This window comes from Pristis pectinata, chromosome 1 (assembly GCF_009764475.1).
Source record: "Pristis pectinata isolate sPriPec2 chromosome 1, sPriPec2.1.pri, whole genome shotgun sequence".
In the NCBI taxonomy this organism is placed as follows: domain Eukaryota; kingdom Metazoa; phylum Chordata; class Chondrichthyes; order Rhinopristiformes; family Pristidae; genus Pristis; species Pristis pectinata.
In genome coordinates, this window is record NC_067405.1 from 139,075,476 (window position 1) to 139,103,448 (window position 27,973).

The following is a 27,973-nucleotide window of genomic DNA, read 5'->3' on the forward strand; positions in this document are numbered from 1 at the left end:
ATGTAGGATTAGTGTAAATGGGTGGTTGATCATCAACACTGACTCAGTGGGCCGGAGAGCCTGTTTCTGTGCTTTTTCTCTCTTTGACTCCATTTGAATCTTCTGGCTAAACATGGTAGTGACTTCTTCAGTCTTGTCATTAGCACTCACTGAAGATTGGGGTAAACATTTTTTTGGAGCTTCCTATTCCTGTTAGTTGTTTAATTTTCCACCACCAATAATGACCAGATGTGCCAGGACTGCACAGCATTAATCTGATCCATCAGTTGCAAGATCATTTAGCTCTTTCTATTGTATGCTATTTACATAAGAACATAAGAAATAGGAGCAGGAGTAGGCCATCTGGCCTGTCAAGCCTACTCCGCCATTCAATAAGATCATGGTTGATCTGGCCGTGGACTCAGATCCACCTACCTGCCTTTTCCCCATAACCATTAATTCCCCCACTATGTGAAAATCTATCTAACGGTGTCTTAAATATATTTAATGAGGTAGCCTCCACTGCTTCCCTGGGCAGAGAATTTCACAGACTCCCTACTCTCTGGGAAAAGCAGTTCCTTCTCACCTCTGTCCTAAATCTATTCCCCCGAATTTTGAGGCTATGTCCCCTAGTTCTAGTCTCATCTACCTGTGGAAACAACTTTCCTGCCTCTATCTTATCTATCCCTTTCATAATTTTATATGTTTCTATAAGATCCCCTCTCATTCTTCTGAATTCCAGCAAGTATAGTCCCAGGTGACTCAATCTCTCCTCATGGGCTAACCCCCTCATCTCCGGAATCAACCAGGTGATCCTCCTCTGCACCACCTCCAAAACCAGTATATCTTTCCTCAAGTAAGGAGACCAGAACTGCACGCAGTACTCCAGGTCCGGCCTCACCAGTACCCTGAGCAGTTGCAGCATAACCTCCCTGCTCTTAAATTCAATCCCTCCAGCAACGAAGGCCAACATTCCATTTGCCTGTTGCATCTTCAAACCAACATTTTATGATTCATGCACAAGCACTCCCAAGTCCCTCTGCACAACAGCATGCTGCAATCTTTCACCATTTAAATAATCTGATCTATTTTTTCTTCCAAAGTGGCTAACCTCACATTTACCAACATTGTACTCCATCTGTCAGACCCTTGCCCACTCAGTTAACCTATCTATATCTCTCTGCACTCTTTACATCCTCTGCACAATTTGCTTTTCCACTCAATTTAATGTCATCAGCAAACTTAGATACGCTACACACTGTCCCCTCTTCCAGACTGTTAATGTATATCATATTATTTAGTCCTGACTTGTGGCTTCAATGTTGAGGACTGCTGTTTAGCACCACATTTTTAGATAAGACTTGTCCTACTGCACTCCTCAGACAGTATTGATCTCCTGGCTTGATGGTATGGTAAGATGGAGGGAAACATTAAGCAACAAAATTACAGATTTTGCTGGTGTACATTTCTACTGCTGCTGATGGTCCAAAATGCCTCGTGAATGCTCCGTTTTGAGCTGCCATATCTTTGTGACTGTGATGCCACACAACACGATGAAGACACAAGAGGTTCTGCACATGCTGGAATCTGGAGCAAACACACACAAGTTTCCCAGTCCTGATGAAGGGTCTTGACCCAAATCGTCGACTGTTTGTTTCCCTCCATAGGTGCTGCCTGACCTGCTGAGTTCCTCCAGCATTTTGTGTGTGTTACATGATGAAAACTACTTTCAGTATGAAGACGAGACTTTGTCTCCACAAGGACTGTGTGGTGATTACCTCTACCAAATGCTATTATGGACAGGTATATTTGCCACAGGTAGGCTGGCAAAAACAAGGTCAAGTAGGTTTATACCTTAAATGGATTCACTCACTACCTACCACAGACTGACTCTGGCAGATGCATCCTTTGGGACTTGGCCAACTTGACCAGCAATGGTATTGCTGAGCCACCTTTGGTGATGGACACTGAAGTCAGAGTACATTTGGTGCCCCTGGTACTTCCACTGTTCCTTCCACGTGTTGTTCAGTGTGGACCATTCAGATCACCGATTCATCAGCTTAGGAAGGACAGTAGGTAATAATTGGGTTTCCTTGACCATATTTGACCTGATGCCATGGAACTTGGTGGATACTGAGGACCACCAGGGCTACTTCCTCCTGCCTGGATACCACTGCTGCCCTGCTGGTTGGATAGGATGTACCAAGGGATTGTGATGGCAGAGCATGGCATTTTGCCTTAGGATATGATTCCATGATTGCAACTATTGCATGATCGGTCTGTGGACAGCTCACCCAATTTAGACTCCAGTCCCCAAATGTTTGTGAGGATGTCTTAGCAAGGTCAGCTGGCTGCGAGCAACTTTGCTGCACCTGAAGTTGATACCAACATTGACGCCAGGTGGTGTGTCTGGTTTTATTCTGCTTCTGCCTGTGGTAATGGTACAACCGAGTGATTTGCTAGGCCAGTTCAGAGGGCATTTAAGAGTCAACCACATAGAGTCACAGTGAGGCCAGATCAGATAAGTATGGCCGATTTCCTATCCTAAAGGACATGAGTAAAGCAGAAGGGTTTTTAATGACAGTCCAGTAGATTTATGGTCATCAATAATAATTACATATTATTAACTAAATTTAAATTCCACAGCTGCCATGGTGATGTTTTTATTAGTCCTTTGGATTACTAGTCCAATAACTTTACCATTTGTGTCATCACCATGAAAAGCAATTCTAAGTTTTTTTTTCCAACAAAAGTGACAAATTCTAGGCCATAAGCCAAAAGGATATTGAAATGAGGATTTTCTCATGTTACTCTACACATCAGGGTACTAAGCCACTCACCAATGTGACTTTTCTCACAGGTTCATCACGCTGTGACATACCTCTTATCTGGAGCCGCACGGGCAAGATTACGTTCATGTTGTCGGTCTCTCCGTCTTTCATGCCTAATTTCATCCCGTTCTTTTGTTTCATTTTCCTCTGGGGGAGAAAGAACAGCCCATTATACAATAATTATAAACCATACAAAGATTCTTATTAATGCGCTGTCTACAATTACTGAAGATCAGACTTTTTAAACTAAACAGCATTACTTCAGACAGTTACTCCATCATACTGGAGGTACTAATTAGTGTTTGAAGAAGTTCCTTAAGTTGAAAATAAAATAATGAAAATGGCCTGCATTTGTTGCACCATGCAGTCCTCCTGTTACTTCCCTAAGGAAATGTACAGCAAGTTTTTTTGAATTAATGAACAAAATTATGCTATTGCTTGAAACCAAAGGAAGTGGGTGAGGTACCAAATGAGTATTCACCAAGGAGAAGTACATGGAAATCAGGGAGGGATATACTGATATTCTAAAGGCATGTCAATATCAAGGAGGGTGGTGTTGGGGCTCCTGAAGAACACCAAGGTGGATAAGTCCCAAGGGACTAGTGGGATCTATCCCAAGTTGAGAGAGGAGATCGCTGGCACCTTGACAGAGATCTTTGTATCCTCTTTAACCACAGACAAGGTACCATGGGACTGGAAAATCGCCAATGTTGTTCCTGTGTTTAAGAAGGGCAATAGAGATAAACCACCAAATTATACGCCGATGAGCCTTACATCAGTGGTAGGGAAATTACCTGGACATGATTCTTAGGATTTACTCACATCTGGAAAAGCATTAGACTTATTAGGGATAGTCAGCATGGCTTTGTGCAGGGGAGGTCACATCTTATAAGCCTGATTAAGTTTTGTTGAGGAGGTGAAGAAGATGATTGACGGTAAACTGGTGGATGTTGTCCTCGTGAACTTTAGCAAAGCATTCGACAAGGTCCCTGAAGGTAGGCTGATTCAGAAGATTAAGGCACACAGGATCCATGGAGTCTTAGTAGATTGGATTCAAAATTAACTTGGCCATTGAAAACAGAGGGGTAGTGGAGGGAAGTTACTCTGACTGGAGGTCTGTGATTAGTGGCCAGTGTTGGGTATATATGATTTGGATGAAAATGTAGGTGAGCTGATTAGTAAGTTTGCAGGTGACACAGAAATTGGTGGAGTTGTGGACAGTGAGGAAGGTTGTCAAAGGATTCAGCAGGATACAGATCAGTTGGAAAGATGGGCAGAGAAGAGCAGATGGAGTTTAATTTGGACAAGTGAAGTGTTGTGCTTTGGGAGGTCAAATACAAGAGGAAACTGTACAGTACACGGCAGGACCCTTAGGAACAATGACGTACAGTGGGATCTTGGGACGCAAGTCCATAGCTCCCTGGAAATGGCAACACAAGTAGATAGGGTGGTAAAGGCAGCATATGTGTTGTGCAATGTCACTATAGCATTGCAGTGTCAGTCACCTCCACACCACTTGATTTCAGCAGCTGCAGTATAGGCCACAGCCAGAAGTCAGGTACTTTTGGGGAGAGGGGCAAAAAAAAAGTGATAATAAAATTCAGTCCCATTTCCTCACATTCTATTTACAGTTTTAGTAACAGCCAAGGAGCAGTTTGTCCAACTTCTCTCTAAGGATGGAATTAGAAACAAATGTTCTGCATTGAACTACCCGAAAACCCAAATGTTTCCAAAACAAATCACAGGCTCATTTATACTTCTGAAAATATTGAAATTCATCAATAGTGAAAATGTGGTAACGAATCATTTTTATGAAACACAAAGTCTGTTACATGGAGGTACTCCTCTCAAGATGTTTAACAATGTGTTCAGCCAGTAAGTTAAAAGGAATTCAACACTGGTCACTATATTTGAAAACAATTCAAATGTATGAAGTGCTGAATTTGAGAGGCAGTGATGGGAGCGGGAAGGGAACATTGGGAACTGGGGCCTTGGCAATGGGAAGGGAACCATTACCCAGTGAGCCAGATGTCAAACCATCAGGATTTCCAAATGGTTGGATTGCGGATTGTTGGAGTTTTACTCTGCACGTGATGTCCTTGCAATACCCTCCTACCTTTCTCTATGTGAGTCTTGATACCAGCTCTTCTTTCCCTTGCAATCTGAGCCAATTCTCGAAGCTTCTCTTCTTTCTTCTCTTTCTCTTTTTGAGCCATTTTCCTTTCAACCTGTGCTCGCATCTCCACAGCTTCACGGGCCTAAGGACACAGCAGGGGTTAGTTAGGGAGTAGGACTGCCTCATCGAAGTTAAAGATGAGCAAAAGCAAATGGAGGAATTCGGAAACTGGGCTGCATTTTGCAACTTTTCAGAAGTTCATAAAGATACCTTTCTGTCCGCAATGTAAAGAGCCTCTGCAAGTTTGGCAAAGTTCTCATTAATGTGAACTGTTTGAAGTCCCCGCCCATCGGCAGCCAAGCGCTTATCCAATGGAATGGTATAACCCTGGAACACAGAACATAATCACATGATAAAGAGCAGCAAGATAGGACATCTGAGCGCCCAATCAAAATCATGGGCAATGCAAAGCTTTAAACTAATAAAACAAAATGCATATAATGAGTCCAATTCAACTTTTAACTTTGTACATATAGAAACAGTTGATTCAACTCTTCATACCTCTTTTGCTGATTCTGTTAATCAGGTCAAAATCAAAATCTTTCAATAACTAAGGCTTTTGTAGCTTTGTCTGCACCTCCTTGGCCATTGACTTCAACAAATTACTATCAATTAGGGAATCGACTTTAGTACAAATATGAACTTTTTACTCTGGAGCGAGCAGCCATGAAAAATAATGAAGACATACTGCACACATGTTAGAAAAAATTACGGCAAAAATACTTATTGCAAACCTCATCTTTCTTTATATGAGCCTGAAGATGAGGTTTCAGCAGATTCAGGAACACTGATATAGTGCTGTTTGAATGTAATGACAAGAACATTCTCCCCAGGGCCATATTCAGTTAAGAAATGAATTCAATTTACACTGAGATTCTAACAGATCACTCCCACTTCCAATGAATTTCCTCATGTAAGAAGATATGCCAAGGTTCAGATTTCCACTGCCAGAGCTGGAACTTCACATCCTGCCATTTGAGACATCCTATCCAACTATGCACTGATCACATGCCTTGTGCACATGCTTGCATGGTTTGCTGAGGTCAGGCTAAACTCGAGACAACGATCAGGGACATAACCAGATATGGATCAATTCAGATGAGAGTCAAGGAGGGAAATTGAGAAGAGGTTGTGACCTCCACCAAGTGCCACACTCTCCTGTTCTCTTTTGATGCAGATGGAGAACCTTGGGCTCTCTAATAGCTTGCAACATTCTTTCATACCACAATCCCATAAGATTGTCCCACCACTCAATAAAATAAAATCATCAGATTTTGACTTTCAGCATGCTGAGGCCAGATATTTACCACCAGTTCAGTGTGTATCATCCCAACCCAAGAACGAAGAAATCTACTGCAAACTGGAGGTCAGTTGCGACAGAGATGCTCTAAGTGTAATCTTCAACTTCCATTACATGTAAATGCTGCCTTACTGGCACATTTTAAGTGATTGTTTCCCCCCCTCACCCCCCACCCTTCCCACGTTGGCTACTCTACTCTCATGCCATGACACGGCCATCATAAGAAAAAAAATATGAATCACTGTATGCATTGTTACTAATGATGTATTCTTTAGACCAGCATGATTCTTGGTACTGGTAATATGACGATTTGACTATAATTAAACTGGATAGCTACACCAAATTTAAAAAAATCATTCTATTTTGCAGATTCCAAGTCTCTTTACCTTGGCGTTCTTCCAATTTGATATGCATGGAGGAATTTTCCACTCTTGCTGTTCTTTCACAGTCATCTGAAACAAAAAAGATACCAATGTTCTATTAGAAGAATCTAAGACTCAAACAAGACACCTCTCAGCATGGCCGAGTTTAAAACAAATGCACCACTGTAGCAGTATTCTTAGTTTCAGAATTCATGCAGAGTCACAGTAACATTCTTTGATATCACTTCCCTAGAACGTTTCATACAAATCGACCTGATGTGTAATCAGTTGGAAACTCCTAAGTAGACAAACGTGACAACCAACGTTGGAAAGCAAGATCCCACAGATGGAGATTAGTAAAAGTCTCTACTCTTTGAATTGTAACAGAAGATCTTTTAATTTGAACAGGCAGATGCATCCAGGTTTAACTCGAGCCCTGGAGTAGTGCAGCTAGAAAAGTCTTGGTATTTTACGAATGAGGCAGAACTGATACGGTTTGTGTTGTGTTCATAGAGTTTTGCATTACACAAAGTGGCCATTTAACCTACTATGCCCCTGCAGCTCTCTGAAAGAGAGAGAGTCCCATTTATGCTACCCTTTAAACTTCTGTTTTTCTTTAAATTTGATCCAATCTTCCTTTAAAAGGCTTCATGAATTCCATTTTCCTCAACTTTTCTTGCATCTCCCTACAGACATATAATCCTCCAAAGGGTCTTCACTGTTCCATTTCTTGCCCTGTGATCATCCTGGAATTTAACCAGTCCTCCACTGATGGCCATGATTTCAGCTTCTAAAGCTAAGAGCTCTGGAAATCTCTCTGCTTCTCTTTCCTCCTATTGAGTCACTGTCGGAAACTTTTCTCGCTGATCAAGCTTTTGGATATCTTCACTAATACCTCCTTATTTTGGTATGGTACCGATTTCTTTATTTTATAATAATCCTGTGAACCACCTTGGTTGTTTCTGCTGTGTGAGACTGCAAATAATTGGAAGTGATTGGTATTATACGTTTTTTATGTCCTAGTGACAGCTCATTGTAAAAAAACATGTCCTAACCAGTCACTTTGTCCTTCTGATGGTATTAGCACAGTACTATCATGTCAACTGTTGTAAAGCAATCCGCACTACAAGTGTACCTGTGGATGGCAGTCACGGACCAGGTAGTCTGGCCAGATCCTTCAAGACAACAAATGGACAGCAAATCAAGGCACTTGTGGAACTGCAATGGAGTGCAGTTTTAGTGAGAAGGGGAAAGACTGGCAACAAAAGCACATTCTTTAAAAAAAATTAAAATGACAATCACTTGTCTGCAGGAAAACATCGGGGGTTCAGTTGGCTTCACCACCACGATCAGTCAACTCCTTAGAATGGCAATACATGTTCTGCATGATATTCTGCAGCTGTTTTGTAGGAGAAGAGGGCTGGGAATGTGCAATTCTCTCAGTGATCGATGTCACACTGAACTTTATTAGACAGCAGGCTGCCTGATAAAATCAAGTATTTTTAATAGCAATGCCACATTTTACTTTGCTGCAGAGTCATTATACCATACTCCATTTCTCCACTGAAATCTACGAGAGAGGATGAGCTGTCAGTGATAGTTACTGCTGCTCTCCATCACTCTGTTGCCTGACATGCTTCACTCTGCCACCAAACAATAGCAAGTTTTAATCCATCTGCAGTAATTGACTTTGAATGGCATCAAAGCCACGCTTCTGGTGTGGGGATTTAATTCATCACTGTAGGAACTATGGAGGCATCCGAAGTTATGAGTCAATCAGCTTATAAAAAAGACATTACAATAAAGCTAGACAAAGAGCTTGTGTGGCTGTTCTATTACAAATACAGCTTTTATCTGGAAGTTTAAAAAAAATCTGCTCAAAAAGTCTCAGTGATATACTGCTGAGCACTGTTATCTCGCATTAGTTGATCACGCTCCTACCTTTCTGCTTGGTGAGTGCATGACTGGTGCAGGAGGTGATGGGGGACCTCGGGGAATTTTCTTATTAATCCTAAACATAGAAGAGACAGAACCTGATTAGGCAGAATGAACTCCTCATGAAGAAACAATAGAATCATGTTAATTTCTGATTCACTCTCCATCCACAGTACTGGAATGGAACTTACTGTAATTAGTAGAAACAGAATAGATAATTTAACATTGAAAGCAATATACTTTAGCCCCAGAAAATTACCAAATTTCTGATCACATTCTCAGCATACTGAATGAGTTTAACTCGCATTTTCTTTTTGAAACAGCAATACTAATATGAACCACTGTCTAAAAAAGACCCAGATCACTAAGAGGCTGCACATTTCACTGCTGTTCACTTACTTGAATCGAGGCGGTTCCATGGGGTCCTTTTGCATTTCCACCATCCTGATAACTCTCTGTTTAGCTCCCGAGTTGAAAGCAACACCTTGTTGAGAAGGAGTGTATCTACATTGAAGAATAAGTTTAATTTGTTGATATGGTTCATTTATTCTTACATATATTAGTACTCAATGCTTCAAAATTATACTGCTTCCAAGAAAATGCAGTAGGTCCTAGCATCACATGAATCACGAGTTATGGTCAGCAATAACTTCTTTCCTGGCTCCTATTCAGTTACCTCAGGAGTCTCCATGGATCTGGAAGCTGTTTTTGGTGCCATCAACTGCAAGGACAGCAGAATCCATGTGCACACCAACAACACCAATTCTTTACCCCTTTAATTTGTCATAATACTTGTTGATAGAAATCCTTCAAGCTAAGTAACAGGAAAATCCAACCTGGCCCTTCAGCTGTGATAACAAACACCATTTCCCCAGCTACCATTCCATCCATCCACCTGGCAAGCAGAAACTGAACCAGCTTGCTCATATTTGACTCAAAAATCGAGTTTCTGACCATCAAGGTGCCTACTTCTCTGAAGCATTGTCTTACTCCATCAATGCTTCAACTTGCCTGCCAATGAAAGACTTATCCATGTATTCATTTCCTCACGTAATGACTAAGAAAAATTAGAAGCAGAAATTGGTCGTTTGGCCCCTCGCACCTGCTCTTCGATTCAACAAGATCAAGACTGATCTGTTACTTCAGTGCCATTTTCTTGTATCAAATCCATAAACCTTGATTCCCTTAATATTCATCAATAGGCTACAGTGAGTTACCTAGCCCCTGCAGCTCTGCTGTAAAAAGAACATGAAAGATTCACTGACCTTGGCTGAAGAAATTTATCTCTGAACTGAATGGCCAACCTCTTATTTTGAGATAGTGGCTTCTGGTTCTAGATGCCTCAGCCAGGGGAAACATCAACCCTATCTATACTGTCAAGTTAGAAACATAGAAAAACTACAGCACAATTCAGGCCCTTCGGCCCACAAAGCTGTGCCGAACATGTCCCTACTCTAGAAATTACTAGGGTTACCCATAGCCCTTTATTCAGCTCCATGTACCTATCCAACAGTCTCTTGAAAGACCCTATCGTATCCGCCTCCACCACTGTTTCCGGCAGCCTATTCCACACACAAGTTTTACGGGAATTTTGTGTGTTCCAAAGAAATAATTTCTCATTCTGCTAAACCCAAGAGTATTTGCCCAATCTGCTTAATCTTTCCTCATCCCAGTATCCTGGGAATCAAGTTAATAAACCTTCAATGAAAGAACATCTTTCCTTAGGTGGGGACATAATATTCCAGATTCAGTCTTATCAAGGTGTATGTAACTGGAGCAAGACATTTCTACTCTTGAACTCAAATCCCATGTCTCTATCATCCCAGCTTCCACCCCATACAAAGACCTTATTAAAAAAAAACTCTGCTGCTGGTATCGTGGTTCACACAATATCCCAGCCACCTATCACCTCTGAGCTCACTGACTGATACAGGGATCTTGATCTAATCAACAGCTCAACTTTAAGATCTCATTGTCTTTTTCAAATTCATCCCTTGCTCTGCCCACTACAACTCGCTGTAACGTCCTCCAGCAGTACTAGCACTCCTTCATTTCAGGCCTCCTGCTTATTTTAATTATACTGTCTGCTCACAATCCTCTTAACTTTTCTTTTCCCTTACTTAAATCACTCTCTTTCTCAAAACCTACCTCTCTGGCCAAGCTTTTAGTCACTTGCCTAATTCCCCTCTAACTTTGTTAATGACCCATCCATGCCACAACCTTGTTCTATATCCTCCCACCAGATTAAACAGTTTCTCTGTAGCTTCTTACTTGGCTTAAATTTTATTTGCTAACACTCCCTCACTATATCTTACTACATTAAGAATATCCCAAATGACTGATCAAATAGAGGATTTTCAAACAATGTAGGGATTTGATAGGCGAGATATAGACAAACCAATAAAATTGGTAGATGAATCTAGACTATGCAAACAGAAGGGCCTTTAGAAATGAAATCACAGCTTGGGCAATGGAAATTTGGAATTCTTCCCCTCAAAAGTAGTGGACAGTCTGAAAAGCTTCAATTGAGATTTGAGAAGGTGATGAAGGTGATCAATGAAGGGAGAGCAGTGGGTGTTGTCTGCATGGATTTTAATAAGGCATTCGACAAGGTCCTTCAATGGTAGCTCATCCAGAAGATTAGGATGCTTGGGATCCACGCTGACTTGGCCATTTGGATTCAAGAATTGGCTTGCACACAGAAGACAGAGCATACTGGTCAATGGGTTTTATTCTGGCTGGAGGTCTGTGGCTAGTGCTGTTCCACAAGGGTCTGTATGTGTATGTGATATACAGTGTATAAATGACTTAAAAGAAAACATGGATGGGTGGGTTAGTAATTTGCAGAAGACACAAAGATTGGTGGTGTGTGGATAGAAGGTCACAAAGGATATAGCAGAATAGAGGGTTATAAAGGATACAGCCAAATACAAATCAGTTGAAGATATGGGTGGAAAAATGGCGGATGGACTTTAACCTGGCCAAGTGTGAGGTGTTGCACTTTGGGAGATCAAATGTAAAAGGGTTACAGTACACTGTTAATGGCAGTGTTGCTGTACAGAGGGAGCTTGAAGTGCAAGTTCATAGCTCCCTGAAAGTGGCCACACAAGTCGATAGGGTGGTAAAGGAGGTGTACAGCGTGCTCGCCTTTATTAGTTGAGGCACTGAGTTCAAGAGTCAGGAAGTTATGTTGCAGCTTTATAAAACTCTGGTTAGACTGCATCTGGAGTACTGCATTTAATTCTGGTTGCCTCACTATAGGAAGGATGTGGAGGCTATGGAGAGGATGTAGAAGAAGTTTACCAGGATGCTGCCTGAATTAGAGGGCAGAAGCCAGGTTGGACAAACCTGGCTTGTTTTCTCTGGAGCAGCAGAGGCTGAGGGGAGACCTGATACAAGGTTATGAAATTATGATAGGCATAGATAGACAGCTGTTATCTTTTCTCCCCCCACAGTCGAAATATTTAATACTAAAGGGCATGCATTTAAGGTGAGGGAGGAAAGTTAGAAGGAGATATACAGGACAAGTTTTTGTTTTTACACGGAGAGTGGTGGGTGCCCAGAATGCACTGCCAGGGGTGGTGGTGGAAGCAGATATGATAGAGACGTTTAAGAGGCTCTTAGATAGGCACATGGATATGCAGTGAATGGAGGCATATGGACTATGTGCACGCAGAAGGGATTAGCGTCATTAGCTGGGCACAACATTGTGGGCCGATGGGTTTGTTCCTGTTTTATATTTTAAGTAAAAATATTAAGGGGTAGGCAATAAACTTGGAATTGAGGTACAGATCACCTGTGATCCAATTCAATGGAGAATGGCTCAAATAGTTGAATAAACTGTTCCTATCACTAAATTCCTACTATTTTCAGAATGTCGATTATGTTAAAAGTTATTGGCAGAATGGGAGGCAGCTAACCCTCCACCCCTCCCAGAGCAGAGTTGTGTACAAAATCATACTGAACTTATGCCAACAAGAAAGACCATCTTTTCCTGGAGCAACACACAATCTGCTGGAGAAACTCAGCAGGTTGAGCAGGGTTTCAACCTGAAACATTGACAATTTCTTTCCTCCCATAGATGCTGCTCGACCCGCTGAGTTCCTCCAGCAGATTGTGTGTTGCTCCAGATTTTAGCATCTGCAGGCTCTTGTGTCTCCATCTTTTCCTGAAGCAGGCCATGGCTCCATATCAAAGCGAAATCCCATCTCATATTTAGCTTTCTCTGTGGCAGGTTTGTACCAAAGACTATTTCACTATCAGGCCTGTGCCAAAACTTTAAAGCCGATGCAATTATTGTTGACTTTAAGTTTATAAGAACTTGCAGCAAGAGTGTTTGCCTTCACCAGTCTGAGAGCTTTGCTGCTTTTCCACACACCCCTTTTAAAAACTTTCCATTATACTAAAAAAAAGTTTCCATTATACTACTCTTGACAGCCAAGTTGAGTTCATTGCATGGAGGAACTGTGCAATCAAACCATGCATCCAAAGCACTACATTCTGGACCTTATTAGTATACCACACACATTAGAAAATCCAATTTGGACATCAAAATATCAATAATGCTTGTGGGCTCTTCTGACCTGATGTACTGTGCAGGGGCTAATTTCTCAGCTGCTCGAACAGGCATGGCTGCTGCAACCTTCTGAGAGACTTGTTTCTCAAGAGCTGAACGTGTCTTTTCAGTCAACTGTAATGAAACAATAGTCAATTTAGCAAGTTAACATGCATTACCTCTGTGCCCATGGTCAATGTACCAAACAATTTCTACCTCTGATCTTAATTTTCAAGGATTGGCAGGCTGTCTTACCCAAGGCAAAGTCAACTGTCAAAGTGTGTTAGTCTTTAAACTGAGGTGTTAGAAACACCACGTCACACAACATATGGAGTTGCTTATTCCCAGTGGTAGAGTGTAATCATATCGCCAATTAAGGAGCATTTCTTTTGACTCTACCAACATTTCAGTTTTGTTTCCACAGACAGCACATGCCATATCGTGCAGTACAGGATTAGCAATAATACTGAAGAATATTCTATGTTTTAACATCACGCCTCGTTAAAAAGCCTTTCCTTTCCTTCATTTTCCCAAGTGCACAGTTACTTGTCAGCCTTCAAAACCTCACTATCAGATATCCATGTGTGAACACTTGCTGTAAATACCAATGGGCTATTTAACTGCAAGGGGCATCACAAACCCTGCAACCTAACATCATTTCACAGCAGGAATCAATGGATATCAAGCTGGAATGCACATATTCAGAATGATTTGTATCAGTAATATGGTAACCAATTATAACAATTTGATGATATGCTAAACAAGCTGAACCATGACAGCTCTGATTGGAGATTGAATTTGGAACTTTAATGCCTTAATAATACAGTATGTATATATTTACCAATGGTGCAATCAAAAACAAATAAAACATTCAATCTGCAAGGCTAACTTGCATTTCTTCTTTCTATTGTCTCCCTGAATCAATCAACCCAGACTTGAACATCTCACATAGCACACGTACATAACATAACCCAACACAGTCAACTTAATTATAGTACATAATCTTCCTTTTTGTGTGAATAAAGTATGCATGATTTATAATGCCGAAACATCCCAAAGCACTCAACATACAGTATTTTGGAGTGTGGATACTTAGCATGACCATGAATAGAAGTTACCTTTTGTGTAACAAAATCCTCCAAGATATTGTACAGGAATATAGAATTCACCACACAAACAGAACCAGAGCTAACGCACATGAATAAAAGAACCTCCATTTACTTAGCAATTTCATATCCTTTGGCATGAAGTTCTCCAGGGGGAGTAAGACACTATGAAATCTTCTTTCTGTCATTCCAACACCATTTATCTGTCTAAAAACATCAACCTTTCGAAATACCTGAATATCTGTAAAGTCTCCTCAAAACTCCTTTGTTTTTCATTTTTGTGTAATACAAATGCAAATTGTTTTTCAGGAACAATGCAGAAAATTTGTACACTAATTTCCCCATGTAGAGGTAGAGGAAGATAATTAATTAATCTGTCTGATGGACTTAGCCAAGGAAAAGATATTTCCATTTCCTCACCAAAACATCCAAGATTTATTTAAAGGGTTTGGCCTGTGGCTCAACTTTTTGAAGACTTCTTTCCCCCACACATCTGTCACCATCTTGTATGTGAAAGCAGCCTGCTCGTTAACTGACTTTTGAGAACACCACAGTAAATTCACCAGTGTCCTCTCAGAAATCCCTGCCAGGGAAAGTGGTGAAAGTAGATACGATAGCAATGTTTGAGAGGCATTTAGACAGATACATGAACAGGCAGGGAATTAAGAGAAATAAACCATGCACAGGCAGATGTGCCATTTAAATTGGCATCATGGCCATCACAGATGTTGTGGGCTGAAGGGTCTGTCCCTATGCTGCACTGTTCTATGTTCTAACCGACTCTCCCTTCCAAATCTCCAGTGTCTCCTCAGAAGTTTCATTTACCAAATAATCTCTCTAAAAACAGAAGCACTCCCTATGCCATACATACACACCTGTACAGTAACTCACCTCCTTTATACTTTCTTCATCGGGCCTCTGCAGATCTGGGTCATCCTCATTTATAATTTCTTTAGGAATGAGATCTGTAAACTTGCTGTATATAACCTACACAAGGAGAAACAAACTTTGATTATTAAACATTATTAAAGTTAAATATGTGAAACCCAAATCTGAATTTGCTTCAGAATTGCAGGTAGAATAATAAGAGATATCTTTATTAGATAAGATATCTTTTTTAGATTAATCTTAGATTATTAATCCCCACCAACTTGACAACTATTGTACAATTTAAACAAATGGTATTTGCCCAGAATGGGAATCAGAACCCTGGAACAGTAATTCACAAAAGCTGGCACGAGGAAGGCATTCCACATTCCTCTGCCATTCTGATGTTGGAAGTAGAAGACAAGTCAGTGGATGAGAATCAGATGGGCATTTGCATACCTTGTCCTTCGACTGTCCTTGCCTAGCAATGGCATCAAATTTGATCTTTCCCTCTGCGTCCACCTGAACCGCCAGGGCGTTGGATGCTTTTTTCTTGCGGCCCATTTCCAATGGAAACTGTGCCATGTGGACCTCTGGGAATGCACCTCCATCGCCAAAATCCTGGAGGGAGAAAAAGACAAAGACCAGATCATTACTACCAAGAGTTACATAACAAAAGTCACATTCAGTACACTGGAAATCATCAGTAGGTCAGGTAGTATCTATGGAGAATGTTACGGTCTCAGTGAAAGTCCCTTTAAGATAGAGAGTGTGTGTGTATGTGTGTGTGGGGCGTGCTTACGTCAATAGAAGGTAAAGGACGTAATGACGTTGTTGAAGAAGTTAGAAGGAGAGAGAGAGAGAGAGAGAGAGAGAGAGAAGGGAGAGAGACACCAGCCTGCTTGTTTTCTCTACCGATGGATGAGAAACAATAACTGTGTTTGCTACTGAAATCCATGTATGGAAGTTGGAAGTAATCCGGTGGAGTTCACTTTGTTGCTGACCTGTAGAAGGAAACAGGTATATTTGTGTGGACGACCACGATTCAGATGCTTTTCGGGGTGAGGAAGTCACTACCGAGTAAACGCTGAAGTGTCGTTTGGGGTTCCATCGTGGAACATTTGGATTTCGTATTTACTCTCCCTATGTTCTCTACATCTACGTCTTATCTTCTGACAATGGTGGTTGTTGAAGAAGCCCTTGCTCATGTTTCACCTTATGGCTTGCGGAACTGAACCTTAAGAACCATTCCGGAACTTGGAGTTTGGGACTTTGTCACACACACACACACACACGAAGAGTTTAGTTTTGGGGTTAACGTTCGAGGTTTAACATTTTTGAATTCTAACATATGTTACGGACTCAGTGAAAGTCCCTTTAAGATAGAGAGTGTGTGTGTATGTGTGTGTGGGGCGTGCTTACGTCAATAGAAGATAAAGGACGTAATGACGTTGTTGAAGAAGTCAGAAGAAGAAGAAGGAGAGAGAGAGAGAAGGGAGAGAGACACCAGCCTGCTTGTTTTCTCTATCGATGGATGAGAAACAATAACTGTGCTTGCCACTGAAATCCATGTATGGAAGTTGAAAGTAATCCGGTGGAGTTCACTTTGTTGCTGACCTGTAGAAGGAAACAGGTATTTGTGTGTGGACGACCACGGTTCGGATGCTTTTCGGGGTGAGGAAGTCACTACCGAGTAAACACTGAAGTGTCGTTTGGGTTCCATCGTGGAACATTTGGATTTCGTATGTACTCTCTCTCTATGTTTTTCTACATCTACATCTTATCTTCAGACAACGGTGGTTGTTGAAGAAGCCCTTGCTCATGTTTCACCTTATGGCTTGCGGAACTGAACTTTAAGAACCATTCAGGAACTGGAAGTTTTGGACTTTGTCACACACACACACGACGAGTTTAGTTTTGGGGTTAACGTTCGAGGTTTAACATTCTTGAATTCTAACATACTAACATTTTTACTTTTATTTTACGTATTATCATAAGTAGTGATTAATAAAATAGTTTTTAACACTAAATCATGCTCAGTGTGTTTCTTTTGTTGCTGGTTCGTGACAAGAAATAGGGTGATAACTTTTCATCAGAACCTGAAACACTAACAGTTCCTCCTTCCACACTTAGCTGTTCAATACTTCCATTATTTTCTGTTTTTATTTCAGATTTCCAACAACTGCAGTATTTCACTTTTGGGCCACATTCAGAATCTTTGCAATCATTGTCTGCTTACTGATTGTGTTTTGGGCAGGAAACAAAAAAACAAATAATTATTTTTTGTAAAATACTATAGCAGCATACACATTTAGGAAATTAAGTAATACATACATAGGCATTACTTGTCAGATTTGCTTAGCTATGCAACACATTCAAGTTCTCAAACTCTTAAAGACAGTAAACTGTTATACATTTTAAGTACATTTTAAGGCACTATTTTAAAATAGAGTTTTTTTTAAGATAGTTCCTCTAATGCAGCCTCTATGTATCACTTTCCTGATCTTTTTGTACTGACTGCTGCAGGTGGCTGTATGGTTTATTTGGAAAATGAAAATATATTTCTCTGCACAAAAACCTTGAATGGGCCCACACAGGGAACAACATGCTGCCTTTTGTATGTACAGTTTTGAATTCAGTGTTTAAGAAAATATTTTTAAAAAATGATTGACACCAATAACAGGGAACTTAGCAAGCCTCTTGATGCTATTTTGTACTGAGAGTGGACAAGAATTTGGCAGATAGAATACAGAGTAGGGAAAATGTGAAATTGAAGGAAGAATGGAAAAGTAAATTAGTATTTAAACAGAGTGAGATTACAAAATATTCCAGTACAATGGGATCCGGACTCATTGCACAAAGCATAGAGTTGGCATCCAGGTACAGCAAGTATTGGGAAGATAAACAGAATGTTAGCCTTTATTGCAAGAGGTATGGAATACAACTGCAAGGAAATTTTGATCTCCATATTCAAGGAAGAATATTGGAGGCAGTGCAGAGAAGTTTCAATATGTTGATTTATGGAATGGAAGAGTTGACCAATGAAGACAAGTCAAGCAGAATCAGCCTTTTCTCATGGAGTTTGGAAGAATGAAAGTTGATCTTATTGAAACATATGCTTGACAGGGTGGATACTAAGAGGATATTTATCCCTAGTGGGCTGTGTATAGTTTCAGAATAAGGTGTCATCCATTTCTGATGAAGATGAGGGGGAACTTCATCTCTCAGAGTGTTGCAACTCTTTGGAATTCTTTAGCCTGGAGACTTGCAGAGGCAGAATCATTGCATGTATTCAACACGGAGACCAACAGATATTTGAACTACAAGGGAGTCAAGGGCTACGGGAGCAAATGGGAAAGAGGAGTTGAAACCAACACTGGATCTCTGCTATGGAACAATGCAAACTAGCAAATATTTGGCAGTGTTGTCAAATGCGTGGGGACTACAATTATAAATTACAGCAGTGAGTTTCTTCCCACCTCCCCCCCCTCCCCCGAGTCACGGTGTTCACCAATCATTGTCTCATGATTGTTCCCACAAGACCTGGAAAAGAGTTTATCAATAACATTAAATCTCACCGGTAATGCCAACCAAACTGCAATGCTGTTAAAAATATCCTAATTAGTTCATGCCCGGATGCTTTGTCAAGGTAAGTTCTGTGAATGGGCAGAACTTTAACAGCAGATTTGAAGGCAGGCTGAATACAATTGGCGCTGTTGATTCCATGTATTAAGTAACCTCTAGCTTTGTGCTCTTACCCCATTAACCACCCTACCTGCTGTACATACTTTTGGATAAAAGGTAGAAACAAAATGGCAAATAGAATCAAAACTAAAAAAGAAACAATTCAAGTCTCTCAACACCTTTGCTGACAATCAGTGAATTTCTAGTACTTTGTTGTGTCAGCAATATTAATGCAGTCCATACAAGTAGCTAACCTTAAAATGCGAATGTTAGATGTGTCCATTAAACATTTACTATAAAGGTAAACATGCTATGTCTTGTATACACTGCACCTGATGAGTTGTGGCAGAGAAAATCTGAGCACCTGAAATTCATTGAGAGACAGTCAGTCTTTATGCAACAGATGATAATGCTAAAGATACAGATGTCAATAAAGATGGATATTCATAATAGATATTGCATGAATTGACAATACTAATTGCTCCAGCTAAATATTTAGTTCAAGCGCATGATATGTCAATCTTGTGATAGGCAAGCAATTTGTTCATGACAAGATTGCAGATGTTACCTCCAAGGAGCGAGGAACCCATCCCTTTCGGTGCCCATATGGTGGAGGTTCTCTGCGTGACGCCACTAAGGCTGTCTGTCTAGCTCGTTGAGCACGGGCCTTCTCTTCAGCTTCCAGCTGATCCTGAGACAGCTGCGTTGGCGCAGGAAGAAAACTTGAAATAAAAATAAAAATAGTTTTAATCTTTCCAACAGACAAGAGCAAGGCAAAGATCTCCTGGTTTCTCCACAGTGGAACCATGACTGGAACTGGTATAGTGGGTAAGCAAGATCTGCCCGACCTGGTTATCATTTTTCCCCCCAAGAAAACACCCTTTTTCATGGTCACATTCTGAACCATGGACCAGGTAACATCTGGTAAGGGGCCATAAACCTAATGCCATCAGTACTGCTTGGATAAAAAGGCCACGTTTAAAATCTCAGCAAGGTCTTCCTGGAACAGTTCCAGCCCTACTACCTGTACTGTAGAACAAGTTATTCAGAACCCTGATTTATCACATTTTCAGCAGATTTTTTTGTATTAGAAATCCCTTGAAAGATTGATGTTTGTATGAGGTTTGGAGTATTAAGACTGGCCATACCTTTGGCGAGCACTTAAACTATTTTGTAACCTATCCCTGTCAGACATACTTTACCACAGGACAGACACTTGAGAAACATCTGACTTGGGATGTGCCATATAAAAAAGCTCACGCACAACATAAGAGATCGCAGTAATGGGGGAAATATATTAACATGGATTAAAGAATAGTGATCACATGGAAGAAAGGGTCATAATAAAAGATCCTTTTCAGACTGGAACAGCATAACCAGTGGAAAAGTCCTTGGCCCTCAATTATTTCCTCTCTACATTATTGACCAAGAGGAGGGGGGCAGAGTATAAAGCATCCAAGTTTGCTGGTGGCATGAAAGTAGGCAGGAGGACCTCTTAGATGAGGATGTATGGACGCTGCAACAGGATATAGATAGGTTGAGTTAGTGGGTGAAAACTTGGCAAAAAGAACAGTGTAGGAAAGTGTGGTATTGGTTTATTATTGTCACTTGTACCAAGGTAGAGTGAAAAACTTGTCTTGCATACCGATCATACAGGTCAATTCATTACACAGTGCAGTTACACTGAGTTAGTACAGAGTGCATTAAGGTAGTACAGGTAAAAACAATAACGGAACAGAGTAAAGTGTCACAGCTACAGAGATAGTGCAGTGCAATAAGGTGCATCAAAAGGCAGACTGTTATCAATGGAGAGAGACTGCAAATGAGTACAAGAGGATCTCAGTGTTCTTGCACATGAAACACAACAAGTTACCAAGCAGGTGCAGCAAGTTATTAAGGCAAATGGCATATTGGCTTTTATTATTAGGGGTTGGAATTTAAAAAAAGTATTGTTGTAATTATACATGCAAGGCCAAACCTGGAGTCCTATGTACAGTTTTGATGCCCTAGTTGAAAAGATATACCAGCATAGGAAGCAATCCAAGAGATTCACTAGGTTAACTCCTGTAATAGGAGGCTTGTCCTATCATGAACAGCTAAAGAAAGTAACACACATAATCTTTGGCATTTAGGAGAACGAGGGATGATCTTATTGAAACATAGAAGATTCTAAGGTGGTGTGAAAAATTAGATGTTTCCATTAGTGGGAGATTCTCAAACTAGGGGACATAGTTACAAGATAACAGGGGATGGGGTGGGTAGTCATTTAAAACTGAGGTATACAGGAATTTCTTCTTACCTAGAGTAGTGAATCTCCAGGGTAGTGGAGGCTAGAACACTGGAGGTATTTAAAGAGGAAGTAGGTAAGTTTTTGAAACATCAGGGAATTGAGGGCTTTGTGGAACTGGCACAGAACAGCATGAGGCCTGGGACAGATTAGCCATGATCGTACTGAATGGCAAGGCAAGCTTGAATGGCCAACCAGCCTATCCCAACCTCTATTACGTTGTGTTCTTGTGACAGTTTTGGCACAGAAGACTGATTTACATTACCTAATCTAATTTATCTTCTAGTCTTCTTTATCAATGCTAGTCAGTTCAGGCTCAACTAGTTTTGATAGGTTCCTCAATACTTCTTCAATATTTTGTTTCCTCAGATTGGATTTCAAATTACACATTTAGATTGGGAGTAGGCCAGTAAACCCCCTGAGCCCACTTGCTGTTTATTAAGATCCTGGCTGACCTGATTGTAATCACAACCTGCAGTAATCTTTCACCCATTTTATACATCTCTTATTCTATCCCCCAGCAGTTGTTTGTCAGAGCATGATTTTGAGTGAAGCCATTGCTTTGAGAATCACAGATCATTCCTTCAGCAACTTAACCATAGCTTCAAAACTGGTGTAGCTGGGTTTTGAGAGGACAGGCACATCGACAAAAAGAAACCATGAAAGATTTTGTGCAGAGAACATTAGTTGAAGTGCTCAAGAGTCTCACAATGTCCAATATAGTACGCTTAAAGGTAGTGACGTAGCTTTGCATTGACGACAGCAAATACGCAAATCATGTAGGTACATCCAGTTCTTTTCCACTGAGGACATTTGTCCTCCAATGACCATGGGCCACAGAGCTATGGTTAATGCACAAGGCTCAAGCACAGTACACAGCTGGGTGACTGAAATACAATGAGTGTGTACTTTAATATGAAAATTTGGGGGGGGGGGGGGGGTAAGAAAGTGTCAAGATATGGAATTGATGCCCATGGCTAGCTTAGTGGTTAACTAGATGGAAGGAAATGCTAGTAATAGACCAATTGCATCCTATAGGGAAGGTAATCTGCCATCCTTTTGCAGGCTGGCCTTTAAATGACTCAACCCACACACAAGACCAACTCTGAAATGGCCCAGCATTTCACTCATGGGGAGATGTTTGGACAAGAAATGCTATGCCAACGATCACAGAGTCATAGGTAAAGAGACCTAATAAAAATTTAATATTCATATAGATAGAGATCTGCAAAACACATCAAGTGGAAATGAAATAAAAACTGCTGGAAATACTCAGTAGTGCAGGGAAACATTTACAACCAAGTGAATAGGGACAGCAAACTCGAGGGTTAAATAGCCTCCCAATGGTATAATATGATGCTGAATCACATTGGTAGTGATGCTTCTAAAATTTAAATGTTGTAAATTCTGTACAATTGTCCTAATGATGGTAATTAATGAGGGAGATTCCAAAGACAATCAACACAGGTATACCTTGAGGATGCTTGCTGAGCCCACTGCTCTACTCTCTCTGTACTCATGACTGTGTGGCTAGGCACAGCTCAAATGCCATCGAAAAAAGTTGCCGATGACACCAGTGTTGTTGGCAGAATCTCAGATAGCGACGAGGCAGCGTACAGGAGTGAGGCAGATTGGCTGGTTGAGTGGTGTTGCAACAACAACCTTGCACTCAATGTCAGCAAGACGAAGGAATTGATTGCGAACTTCAGGAAGGGGAGGTTGGGAGAAAACACACCAATCTTCATTGAGGGGTCAGCAGTGGAAAGGGTGAGCAGCTTCAAGTTGCTGGGCATCAACATCTCAGAGGATCTATCCTGGGCTCAACACATTGATACAATCACGAAGGTATGCCAGTAGCACTACTTCATTAGGAGTTTGAGGAGATCTAGTATGTCACCAAAGACTCTAGCAAATTTCTACAGATGTACGGTGGAGAGCATTCTGACTGGTTGCATCGCCACCTGGTATGAAGACTCCAATACGCAGGATCAAAAGAGGCTGCAGAGGGTTGTAGACTCAGTCAGCTCTATCATGGGCACAACCCTCCCTGCCATTGAGAACATCTTCAAGAGCTGGTGCCTCAAGAAGCCAGATTTCATCATTAAGGGCCCTCACCTTCCGGGACATGCCATCTTCAGTTTACTACCACTAGGGAGGAGGTACAGGAGCCTGAAGTACCACACTCAACACTTCAGGATCACCTTCTTCCCCTCCGCCATCAGATTTCTGAATGGTTCATGAACGCAACCTCATTATTCCTCTTTTGCACTATTTATTTATTTTTGTAACTTATAGTAATTTTTACGTCTTGCACTGTACTGCTGCCGCAAAACAACAAATTTCACGACATATTAGTGATAATATACCCGATTCTGATAGCATGACAGGCAGGTTATTAACACTGGGGTAGCAGCATGGTGCAGCTAGTACAGCCACTGCCTCAAAGCACCAGCAGCTTGGGTTCAATCCTGACCTCAGGCGCTGTCCATGTGGAGTTTGTATGTTCTCCCTTTGACAGCATGGGTTTCCTCCAGGCATTCCAGTTCCTCCCAGATTCCAAAGATGTGCAAGTTCGTAGGTTAATTAGCCACTGTAAATTGCCTTGTAAATTTACACTGTAATTTTTTTTTTACTGATTTTTTTTTACCGATTCACCATAGAAAACATCCTATCTGGATGTATCACGGCTTGGTACAGCAACTGCTCTGCCCAGGACCAAGAAACCGCAGAGAGTGGTGGACACAGCCCAGCTCATCACAGACACCAGCCTCCCCTCCTTGGACTCTTGTCCTTACTTCTCGTTGTCTTGGTGAAGCAGCCAGCATAATCAAAGACCCCGCCCACCCAGGACATTCTCTTTTCTCTCCTCTTCCATCAGGTAGAAGATACAGGAGCCTGAGGGCACATACCACCAGACTTAAGGACAGCTTCTACCCCACTGTGATAAGACTATTGAACGGTTCCCTTATACAATGAGATGGACTCTGACCTCACAATCTACCTTGTTGTGATCTTGCACCTTATTGCACCTGCACTCTGTAACTGTGACACTTTACTGTTATTGTTTTCACCTGTGCTACATCAATGCACTCTGTACTAACTCAATGTAACTGCACTGTGTAATGAATTGACCTGTATGATCGGTTTGTAAGACAAGCTTTTCACTGTACCTTGGTACAAGTGACAATAATAAACCAATACCTTATGCGTAGATGAGTGGTAGAACCTGGGGTGAATTGATGGGAATGTGGGGAGAATTAAATGGGATTACTCCAGGATTGGAGTAAATACATTCTTGATGGCTATACTCCATGACATTCTTGTTTTGGATTAATATTAATAAACATTAAAATATAGACTGAATAGATGCAAAAGTTTATGTTAGGTCCCTAAGATTGCTTTAAGATCATTGACAGAATGAGCCATAACTGCACTGACATCCCAAACAAAAGATCAATACTGGCATTGCTTTATCCTAAATGTGGCTCCAAAAGAAAATCTTTCCATCTAGTTAGTCCTTAATTTATAAAACTCCAACATTGACTAACAGGAGCACCAAAGGATAGATTTAGCAGGAAGGAAAACAGTTAAAAAGTTAGATGCAATAACACATCCATTGCATCCTTGTTTTAGTCCAGTTTCAATCAAAGAGGATGTTGATTGAGACCTATTTTACACTACCTTTCTATCATGTTATACAACAAATTATATCAGGCACATTTCTATATATTAATTCCATTAACATTGCAACTACCTGCAATAGACAATTTAAATTATGCTTAGAATGGCTCAAGGACAGCTTCTATCTTGCTGTTAGAAGACAACTGAACAGTCCCCTAGTACAATAAAATGGACTCTTGACCTCACAATCTACCAAATTATGGTCTTGCACCTTATTGTCTACCTGCATTTTCTCTTTACCTGTAACACCTTCTGCATTCTGTTATTGTTTTACCTTGATAGATAAGATCTTTATTAGACACATGTACATCGAAACACAGTGAAATACATCTTTTGCGTAGTGATTTTGGGAGGCAGCCTGCAAGTGTCGCCATGCTTCCGGCGCCAACACAGCATGCCCATAACTTCCTAACCCGTACGTCTTTATGGGAGGAAACTGGAGCACCCAGAGGAAACCCACGCAGACACGGGGAGAACGTACAAACTCCTTACAGACAGTGGCCGGATTTGAACCCGGGTCGCTGGCGCTGTTAAGCATTATACTAACCACTATGCTACCGTGCCTGCCTCAATTCCTCAATGCATTGTTGTAATGAATTGATCAGCATGGATGGTATGCAAGACAAGTTTTTCACTGCACCTTGGTACATGTCACAGTAATAAACCAATTTACCAATCCCTGAGTCAAATAGCACAGAATGAGAGGATTTGATCTATCATGCCTCTACCAACTCCTTGAAATTAGGCCCCCTCTCTCTTTCCCAGGGTACTGCAATTTTGCCCATTACTTAACTTTTTTTTAGAAAAGAATGACATTTCCTTTTTAATTATTTCCAACGTGTACATGTTTTTCAGGTGTAGGGAGTTACCATGGCAGCAACTATGTAGTAACACCAGATACTACACACCATCACAATTGGCCAATCACCAACAAGCCAAGATGTTTTAAGCGCAACTAAGTCGGATTTGGACCAGAGAGTTGGAGAAGAGCAGAAAACAAAACTTAGACAACAGTTAAAGTAACAAAAAGAAACCCCCACTGAGACCAATAATTAATTTTTCACTCTCCACTACATGTAAAAATAACATGAAATATGAACTTTTCCAGTAATGCAACATGTTATGGGAACCCTCCACCCCCTTGCCCCCGTCTCTCCACCCATATCTGTATGTGGGTCGGGGCAGGATCAGCAGACAAGGCAAAGGCCAGGCTCCGATGGGCCTACCAGGACTGGCGGTGCCAACAAAACGAGGAGCATTCCAGAGATACCAAGCAGCTTGCGGGAACCAGCGTTTCATTACATAACCAGGAGCCGGGGGTTCGCAGGAGGCGCCCGAACAGTGATCGGCGGCCCGATTATCACAGGAACATAAAGCAGAACCCACCTCGTCAGCGCCATCTTCTCCTGGACGTGTTGCTGCCGCTTTGCGTCTGACGTCATGACGCAAGTGCCGAGGGCCCCTTTGATGTTTACCGCCCTGGGCGTCACGGCAGCGCGGCGGCTTTGATCCTGCCTGCGTCATGACGCAGTGAGCAGCGCAACCGGCGGCTATTTGCATTTGGCGCCTTTCGCAGGACGCCCTGCGTTTGTGCACGTATTACGTGACCTGACGTCCGACCCGCTCGCTGGCGGTGCCTTTGATGCCGCTCGTCGTCCCAGAGCGTAAAGCCTCATGGGAGCTGTAGTTCCTCAACATACTTCAATTTTATGAAGTAATCGGCAGTTCTTTTCCATAGAAATACCATGTCATGGTTATTGAGTAATGCGCATCCGGTTTATTAAGCTAAATGAGGAAACAGTGATGTTTTTAAATCGTTGTAGTTTCTTTCCAACTGTTTCCTGCTTACATAGATGCGGCCGATGGAGCAAGTGACTACAACTCCCATGCGACCTTGCGCGATCGGGGCAGGTCACGGGGCAGAGCTCCCCGTGTGTCGGAGGCTGGAGTTGACTGTTGACAGTAGCCGGTAAGTGTTGGGATAGGAAATGCTGTTAGTGCGGGTTTCAGGACCTTTCGTAATGGTATCACCTCGGTAGTTTTTGGTTGAGGTATTGCCCGTGTCTACCTGTTGATTAGAGAGCTCCCTCGCCAAAAATGTGTGCTGTTGTAAGGTATCTGAATGACAAGTTTCGAAGCGCGAAGGAGGGAAGGGTCATTGTCAAGAGAACATGGTAATTCAAAGAAGCTATTACATAATATTAAAAACTACACAGATGGGTAGCACATGAGAATGGGTTGCATAGCCAAGCCTCAGGATGTGGCATTTATCTTTTAACCACTCTAAAGTTGCATGGTGGTTTAGAAATAATTTATTTTCAAACACCTAAACATTAGCAGATGTAATCTTTGCTACTACCTTGAACTGCTAGTGTAAGGAGAATGGAATGCGTTTCCTTTGGTCCTTGTCACAAACTCTAATTTCCTAGCTGTTAACCATACTCTTCTTTCTGGCAACTGACTGAAACTGAAGAAAGCTTTTGAGTTTTGCAAAATTATTAGTCAAGTTTCCTATGTTAGAGGGGATATTTCTGAGGGATGGTCCAGTGAAACCATATGGGTGGAACTTAGAAATAAGAAGTGGGTGATTCACTTTGATGGGATTTTATTATAGAACCCCCAGTGGTCAGTGGGAATTCGAGGAGCAAATATGCAGGGAGGTTGCAGATGGCTGTAAGAATAATAGGGCTGTAATAGTAGGTGATTTTTAACTTCCTAAATATTGACTGGGACTGCCATAGTGCTAAAGGTTTGGATGCGGTGGAATTTGTTAAAAGTGTCCAAGATAATTTTCTCATGCAATATGTGGATGCTTTACTATAGAGGTGGCAACACTTGAGAAATGAGGCAATGCAAGTGTTAGTGAGGGAGGACTTTGGAACCAGTGACCATAACTCCATAAGTTTTAAGATAGTTATGATTTTGATGGCATTAGACAGGAACTTGCACAGGTTGATTGGGAGACGTTGTTTGCAGGTAAAGAGATGTCTGGCAAAGTGGGAGGCTTTAAAAAGTGAGATAGTGAGAGTTCAGGGCCAGTATGTGCTATTTAGAGTGAAGGGCAAGGTTGGAGTGGAATTGGAAAATTTTGACTAAAATGAAATAGGTTGGTTCAGTGCTGGTACATGTATGGTGCAAACTCCATCTCTAGATCACAGTCATAGAGCATGGAAACAGGTCCTTCGAGTCAACTTGTCCACGTTGACCCAG

At 41.4% G+C, this 27,973-nt stretch overlaps 2 protein-coding genes across 3 annotated transcripts in view; one reads left to right on the forward strand and one right to left on the reverse strand.

Annotated features, from left to right (window-relative positions):
• snw1 (SNW domain containing 1) overlaps positions 1-26,194 on the reverse strand; it is a 30,720-nt gene extending 4,526 nt beyond the window's left edge. The window contains exons 1-11 of the mRNA XM_052020244.1: positions 26,150-26,194; positions 19,364-19,517; positions 15,571-15,732; positions 15,136-15,231; positions 13,167-13,273; positions 8,983-9,087; positions 8,590-8,659; positions 6,673-6,738; positions 5,197-5,313; positions 4,927-5,068; positions 2,861-2,957 (exon numbers count right to left, since the gene is read on the reverse strand). Of these exons, the coding sequence (XP_051876204.1) occupies positions 2,861-2,957; positions 4,927-5,068; positions 5,197-5,313; positions 6,673-6,738; positions 8,590-8,659; positions 8,983-9,087; positions 13,167-13,273; positions 15,136-15,231; positions 15,571-15,732; positions 19,364-19,517; positions 26,150-26,163 (1,130 nt within the window). The 5' untranslated portion in view covers positions 26,164-26,194. The remainder of the gene's footprint in view (positions 1-2,860; positions 2,958-4,926; positions 5,069-5,196; positions 5,314-6,672; positions 6,739-8,589; positions 8,660-8,982; positions 9,088-13,166; positions 13,274-15,135; positions 15,232-15,570; positions 15,733-19,363; positions 19,518-26,149) is intronic.
• Positions 26,195-26,698: 504 nt separating this feature from the next.
• adck1 (aarF domain containing kinase 1) overlaps positions 26,699-27,973 on the forward strand; it is a 567,777-nt gene continuing 566,502 nt past the window's right edge. Inside the window, exon 1 of one of the 2 annotated variants that reach the window (XM_052017675.1) lies at positions 26,699-26,732. The gene's annotated coding sequence lies outside the window, so the exon portion shown is untranslated. Of the gene's footprint in view, positions 26,733-26,902; positions 26,938-27,973 lie in introns of those variants that run through there. The other variant, XM_052017684.1, reaches the window with a different exon arrangement.